General features: G+C 40.2%; 1 protein-coding gene across 2 annotated transcripts in view; it reads right to left on the bottom strand.

The window, feature by feature from the left end:
* Nucleotides 1–8,009, bottom strand: part of nol4lb (nucleolar protein 4-like b) — a 145,265-nt gene that overhangs the window by 96,512 nt on the left and 40,744 nt on the right. For both annotated transcript variants that reach the window (XM_016562619.1, XM_016562620.1), the window contains exon 2: nucleotides 1,651–1,806. In XM_016562619.1, coding sequence (XP_016418105.1) covers nucleotides 1,651–1,806 — 156 coding nt within the window. The remainder of the gene's footprint in view (nucleotides 1–1,650; nucleotides 1,807–8,009) is intronic.

Genomic DNA, 8,009 nt, shown 5'->3' with positions numbered 1-8,009 from the left:
TTTACCCTATTCTTTCTTATTGGTTTAGTTTCTCCCTCCTCAACCTTTCTGCCATGAAACTGGACAAAAAAAAATAGAGAAAGTACACCCCCACATTGTAAGTCCCTCGTGTCTCTCTAAACTCCCATGAGGCTCTAACTAACAAGCATGGGCGGCCATGAAACCACAGCTGGAGGGTATAGCATGTACGCGTGTGCATTACGAAGGCAGTAGCTGAACTAAACTGCAGCAGTGATACAAGAGCCAGAAATCCTGAGCTTTCTCCTTTCCAGCACCCTGATTGCTCCAGGAGATCCTAAGAGGAGCAGGCACACAAATCCTGATGCCCAGGGAAAAGCTCTGCTCAGGGCCCTGCCCTCCCCTCACACACAGCTGTCAAGCACGAGAGGAACAAGGAACCATGTAGAGGACACAATATGTGCATGTGTATAAAACCTATCACAGAAATTATGAATGTAACAAAAACAAAAAACAAAATTATTTATGCATTTATATGTAATAGCTTGTGTGTATAAGATATCGACTGTATATGCACATGAGAGCAAACATCCACTTTTGTAACTGTCCAAAAGAGGGCAGCAGCACTGGACCTGTGGACATCAGCATAACCACCAGACCAGGTGAGAGCAGCCCATGCCACTCTCACTTCCTATGTTTCCATGACAGCACATGTGTGATAGAGTTCTAAAGATGTTCACCGCAGACATAAATATATCTTCTAAATATAAACTAAACCCTAACTCTGCCTACAACAATGCAGAGAAAGAAAGAAATGTAGAAAAGAAAGTGCAGAAATACTCAATTCAAGAGAAATATAAAGAAATACAGAAATAAAAATGAAATGCAAAAACATGAGAACATAAGAAAAATTTGAAAATGTAGGAAAACAGTAAATAGAGAAAGAAATTAATACAGAAAAAATGCAGAAAGAGAAAACATTTTCAGAAAAAAAATGCAGAAATACAGAAAGAAAATAAATTCAGAAAGACAAATCAGACAAAAAGAAAGAAAGAAATGCACAGATACATAAAGAAATACATAAATGCATAAAGAAAGAAAGAAATACATGATGAAAAATGAAATGCATAATGAAAGAAAGCAAGAAATAAAGAAAGAAAGAGATGCAAAAATAAATGCAGAAAAAAATTAAAACGGCAAAAAGAAAAAGAAAAAAAAATGCACATATAAATGCAAAAAGAAAGAAAAAATGAAAGAAAAAAAATGAATGAAAAAAGTTTCACAAAAAAACATACAGAATGAGATTGCAGGAATATATAAAGTGAAAAAATGTAGAAATAAAAGCAGAAAGAAGAAAGAAAAAGAATCAAAAGAGTCCTACATAGCCTCCAGCTTTCATTTATTGGGTAATGTTGCTTATTCTGACTGATTCACCCAAAATTCACAGAGGCAAGTGATTCTCTGCTACAATTCACACCAGGATTACACACAGCAGGAGCCGCTCGCTTCTGTTCATAAGAATCACAGAGGAAATAAATCAAGCTGACAGAGGAAGGGACACTTTAGGTGACAGCCAGATAAAGGCGGTCAAAAAGGGCCGCACAGGGTATTAAATCTGAACTATACGAGACCATAGACATACTTCCATGTCTGATCAGAGACTATGAGAAAGAAGTTCCTTGCTTTACTCACCGCTTTATATGTTTTCTTCTGTCCGGCGTGTTTGGGTGCTTTGGCCGGGTCCGAGCTGATCTCCACGTGCATGGCATAGATGATGTCATAGAAGTCCTCCACCACAGCGACCCTCTTCAGAGAGGAGCTCTCCGGCCCCGAGCTCCCGTCCACACACTAAAATCACACAGAGAAATAGAAATACTTACTTCATATACTTAAGCACTGTCACACAAGCAAAAGTGATGTTATTATACCATTGTATTATCTTGAGAGCCTGACAAACACATTCTCACTTCTAAACAGTACATTTAAAGTCAAATAGTGATTATCACAGCACATAATTCTGTGCTGTAAAACAACAGTGTTTTGGTAATATGATTAGAGATGCCTATTTTATCTTTTGAAATATATTTCCTTTGTTAAATGATTTTTACTTCGTTCAACAGGTTTAATATTAAAATAGTTTCATTCTGTACAGTGTGACTGGTTGAAATAAGAATGCCAGAACAGGTGTGTGTGTGTTCAATACCAGACTCACGTTTAGCAGTAAAGGATAGAAGACTTTAAAGCTAATTTATTTATGTATACAATTTGGATGGGACATTTGCCAATTTAATAATCTTCAAAGCACAAAAGATCACCTATGAGACCAGCATTACTGTCAACTGCTACGGGCTAGTGGCAAAAATTACATTGGCATCTTTTTTAAATAGGTGCATGTAGTTAAAAAAAACAAAAACATTTAATACATTTTTTTTTTTACATGAAGAGTCTAAATGAAATGAAATTCACCTGTCTATTTTGTAAATGCATGTTTTTATGCTATTGTGAATGATTAATTCATGCATATGTTTAATTTTTTAATAAAGGTTTTGGAATTATCTTTTCTCTGGTAACATATGCCGGTTTAATCCAATCATTTAATCCACATAAACTCTGTCTCCATCCAATCAACATCCAATGTACAGAACCAAGTCCTGCCCAACATTTTTTTCTTTTTTGATAATCTGGCTGTGCATCACAATTCGGAAGAAAAGATCTGTCTCTACATCATTGTGACATTAAGAACAACATTATTTACAATGATGGCCTGGCAAAGGGATATTGTCCTCTTGAACAGAGACAGGGAAAATTAGGAAAAATTAAATATAAGCACAATATATTAAATAAGGCTAAATAAAAAGAAATCATTCATAATACAAGAACAAAATGGATTTTAAAAAGGCTAGCTAAAAACAACTCTGCAGTACAGACAAAGGCTTAGATTCTCAGGAGGACTTTTAAGAAGTCTGAAAGAGGAATTCTGGGGAGAATCTCACCTCTCACATATGAGGAGCAACATTGGAGAGACGAGATGTTTTTCCTCAGGGGAAGAGAGGGTCTGATCACGGTAGATGGCGGACACAATACACTCAAAATAACCACAAAACAAACATCTTGGAAGATTTTTCCTGTATTACTGCATTTTTATCAAAAAAAAAAACTTGATTTGAAAAATTACTTGAAATAATGTACTATGGCAGTACCGTGGTTCAGATGGTAATACTATGACACAGTTTGATGATCATATTAATATGCTTTGGTACTTGGAAGGTACCTCAAAGAATACCAAAGTATTATCATCAAAAAAATATTTTCCATTTTACATATATATATATATATATATACAGTATATATATATATGGTCATACCACGGTATTTTGTGTAATAAGTAAGACTATGAACCTATGTGCTTTAAAAGTAATGAGAAACATATTTCACACATTCTGTTTGCTCTGTAATAGAATCAGGTTTAGAGCAGTAAATGGTAGTTTGGGGATCCAGCTCCCATCGGAGGGCCAGCCTCGTTACCACGGTAACTGCAGCCGGCCTCATCGGTAGGTGTGTGGGGCAGCAGAGTCGTGTGACACGCACAGGTTCTCCAAGTCAAAGCTGGACTAGCTAACTCAAATCACCATCGGCATGTTCTATTCCTTTCACCGCCCGCGTCACATGCAGTGATGCTCTTCACCACCACCAAATCCCCCACTCAGACCCCTCCACCACCTGGTACAGGGCCACGGGGTTACCATGGCAGCAAGGGTGTATAGGCAAAGTAGCGTCTCACCGACTCCCATCATTTTAGCGTTAATGATAACATATATTCCCCTTACAAATCATCATGTTGTGGTATATGAACAGTTCTATGCTAAACACGAAACTAGGAAAGTGTTCTGACACGCGATGAACCGCTTGAAGTAATAGGACATGCGCTCACACATGTTTACTATTGGATTCCACTCCACTACATTAACTTCAGGAGATAGGACACGTGTGCCAGGCTCTGCCAATGTGTGTGTGAGTGTGTGTTAGAGATTCATGCTGCTGTAGCATGATGCCGCCCGGCCTTAAACCCCCCACCCCCCTTTTCCCAGCGTTGCGGGGCACATCAGCGGCCTGGGACGATAGTGCGTGTGACAGCAGCAGCCCAACCACACGCGCCAATGTGGGACACGGGAGGGAGGGGGTCAGCGCAGCACCTTCAGGCGCAGCAGACAGGACACTCGCGCACATACTCTGCATGCCCATACTAACACACAGGGTGCACCTCAAGGCATTGAGGACAGGGCAGAGAAAGATCCCCCTTCCCCCAATGCCTGTATGGGGTCAAAGTCACCGAGCCCTGAGAGGGTAAAAGCAGGCTGTCCTGCACACACGCTCACAGCCCGATATTAGCATTTGCTTTGTGCCACTGCAACATGGCATCACATACAGTGGCGTAACTACAGACAGTGCAGCCGCACTGGGGCCCGTGCCGCTGGGGGGGCCCGCAGCGCACGCGGGCCCTGCCCACATTGCAAGCGACTATATTAATATAAATGAATAATAAACGTATTAATAATAAAATACAATTAGTACCGAGATTCTTCACAGTACTGAATAAATACATAAATTCGCACATATTGGTTTTGTGGGGACACACGGGCCTATACTTTACTGCTGAAATGTTTGCGGGGCAAATCTCAGGTCAGTCTTGTTGTGATACGTAATATCTGAGCGCTCATGGTACTCACAGTGGGCATTTGTCGGCGATTTCACAAAACCTGTCGGCGAGTGAAAAATCGGGCTAAAATCGTGCAGTGTGAACTCGGCATTAGATGTCTTCATCTGGTGAATTTTTTAAAAAGTAGCATAAATGTATCCTTCACTGTCTGTGATATACCACAATCCTGTGCTGTGTTTGGCTGGAAGAACACAAATGGTATCTGCATGGTAGGGTTGGACGATTATGACAAAAATCATAATTGTCGATTATTCCCTTGAAATTGTAATTGCGGTTATTAATTACGATTATCACAATTTACATTGAATGATGTTTATACCATTGTTTAATGCAACTGCATGCCGTATTTTTATATGAAAATAAACAAGCTGAAAACACTCTAACTGAAAAACTTTTAGTGCTTTTCTATAGTATTAAGCCTCAAATGTCAACTTAATATGGGATTGGTTTCTTCTTTAAATTATAAAAAAGTAAAAATATGAATTGTATTATAATGTTATACTAAAACTAAAATTAAAATAATGGGAAAAACCCTTAATATAACATGTAGAGAGACAAAAACGCATCTTAAGCACACAGAATAACATAAGTGGACTTTGAACGATTAATTGCCGCTTTGAACGATTACGTAATTGTGGCATCCATAATTGTAATTGCGATTAGAAATCAGCCCTACTGCATGGAGTGATTGAAAATAGTAAATCGGTTTATAAATGTGCTTTTTTTTTTTTCATTTTCTCAACCAATAAATAAACACTGTTGTTATTAAAGATTTGCGTCTGATAGGGTCCAAAAAACAAGAAAAAGAACAATGTTCATCAACGTTAAAAAAGGGTAAAAAGGGTTGACATCAAAAGGCAGTGTGTACAATACAGCATTTAGGGTGTAAATGCACTCATCTTTTGGTAGATGCTAGTCAAATTAACCAAATGTTAAAATGCTTAAAATATATACATTTATAAAAATATTTTACCCACAATGCATCAAAAAAGCTCACTTTTATATTGTTGGGCAGTTTTAACATTTCTATGATTTTAGTGTTGTTTTTGTGCACTTTTTGCACATTACTCAATTTCTATTAAAAGACCGGGCAGGAGGGCACCATTTCAGACACAGTGAAAAACTGCCTGAAATGAGCAGATGAACAAAATGAGCGAGGGGAATTATTCCTTCACTCCACCTCTACCTCTATAAGCGGATGCTGTTTTTAAAGCCTCACACTTTTTCTACCTCCCCTATTCCCATGATTTCTCACATACCCCCCTCCATGAACACCAGCACCTCTAACCCAGAACCTCACTGTCTTTCTCCCTCACTCCATCTCTCCAGGCCCTCGTTCCTTCCAGTAACACCGGATAATTACAGCTTTCCCTCTTTCCCTTTTAATCTCTCCCTCAACACTCTCTCCTTTCTGCTACTGTTTCTCTCTTGCTTCCACTCCCAGGTCCTGGACCAAACAGCCCTGTTGCTAGGAGACAAGCTGGGTCGCAGGAGTGGCAACAACGGCAGCTCCCCCACGTCTCTGCCTCTCTGGAAACAAGGGATGGAGGGATTGGGAAGAGTTCAGTGGAGGGGAGAAGCCCTTCAGACATGTGTGCTCAGCCAAAAGGAAGAGACAGACACCGACCCCCCACCGACATACAGACGTCCAAGCAAACAATAATGACAAAACTGCAGAAATTCGAACTTGCACACCTGCACAACGAGCTCGGCATTGCAAACTCAGGGTGGAAAACCTGCTGATGGTGACAAACATTTACGGTACTGAAATATGGCAGACAAGGGGCCTGGCCAGACCTGTCTGCCCTAATTTTCAACAATGGGCTTGTACCCTCTCCAGGATTCGTGCTTTCTGTTTTGGCACACATCCAGAGGGCAGAATTGCTTCTCAAGTAAATCTATAGTTTTAAGGACATTTCTGTGTTTTTACTAGAAAACACGACAAAAAAATATTTACGGAAATGAGAGGAAATGTGTGGCATAGGGGGTGTGAAGAGGGTTTTATCTGTGATTGAGCGGATCGAGTGGGAGTGAAATGAGTTTGACTGGGTTAGTGCTAATTGTGACAGGCGGTCACAGTTTATGGGCTAATCTTGGCAAACGGCTGCGTAGATAAACAAACTGGTGGCTAAATGATGGAGTCGGTGTGTGTTCACAAGACTAACAAGAGAGCAGGAGGGAAATATCGCACATGCATTTGCTCGTTCCAAAACCCTGTGAGCTTCCCACAGAGGCAGCATTTAAAGGCATCACTGGCAAGCTCCTGACATGAAGACATTCCAAAAAGTAGCAAACTTAATTATGCAGCGTCCTAAGATACTTTTGTTTGGCCAAATTTTAAGGCAGCATGTATCCTTTACTGAGAAAGTAATCCCAGAATGCATTGCAGCAAACTCCAAATATTTATTGATTATCCACCTTATTTTTCCTGTAAATGTGGGCGTGGCCATTTGTAAATTTTATGTGCAAGGCTTCCGGTCTCATCCCCTTCCAGCTATTTTTAGCTGTACAAAACAGCTAGTTTTGCTGCTTGATATGGCAAAGTTGTGTTTCTTATCTTATTATTTTAATGTATTATCTTAATTATGAACATAGTGGTTTGTAGTACAAACAGTTTTACCATTTAATGCACTTTGGCTACGTTTACACTTGGCATTAACATGCGACCTGTATCCGGATGTTGTCCACATACACATTGAAAAGACAAGTGTAAACGAGCTTCTGATCGGAATGTTATCCGATCAGCGTGTCCTAGGGCTGGGCGATTTGGCAAAAAAAACTAACATTTGGTAATATTTCTATTCAAAATCGCGATTCCTCGATTTCTAAAAAATAAAATCGTGGCAAAACAATAAATTCGAATTATTCGATTAAATCGGGAAAATTGCCTAGCCCTAGCGTGTCCTGCTCCAGAGGTAGTCGAGGACGCATTGTGATCGGATCTCAGTGTAATGTAAACGCAATCTAGCCATCGTGTCTGCATTCGCAGGTCGACATCACGCAAAAATGTCTCAGGTTATGTATGTAACCATGGTTCCCTGAGTAGGGAACTTCGAACTGCGTCCTCTAGGGGTCGCTATGGGGAACGCCTCGTCGTGACCCGTGTCTGAAGCATACATTGAAAAAACACCAACAACACGTTGGCCGGCGACAGCCATGACATCACTTCTGGTGCGACTATAATATACAGTAAATAGGCACCGGGAGAACACATCATCCACTTCTTCGTCTGACGCTTGCGTCCGAAGCATGGCAAGAAACCTAGAGGACGCAGTGTCTCGTTCCCTACTCAGGGAACCATGGTTACATACGTAACCTGAGACGTTCCCTTTCA

This window comes from Sinocyclocheilus rhinocerous, unplaced genomic scaffold (genome assembly GCF_001515625.1).
Source record: "Sinocyclocheilus rhinocerous isolate Xijiao unplaced genomic scaffold, SAMN03320098_v1.1 scaffold1251, whole genome shotgun sequence".
Taxonomy (NCBI): domain Eukaryota; kingdom Metazoa; phylum Chordata; class Actinopteri; order Cypriniformes; family Cyprinidae; genus Sinocyclocheilus; species Sinocyclocheilus rhinocerous.
The sequence above is the reverse complement of the archived record's forward strand: the minus strand, read 5'-3'. Positions and strand labels throughout refer to the sequence as shown.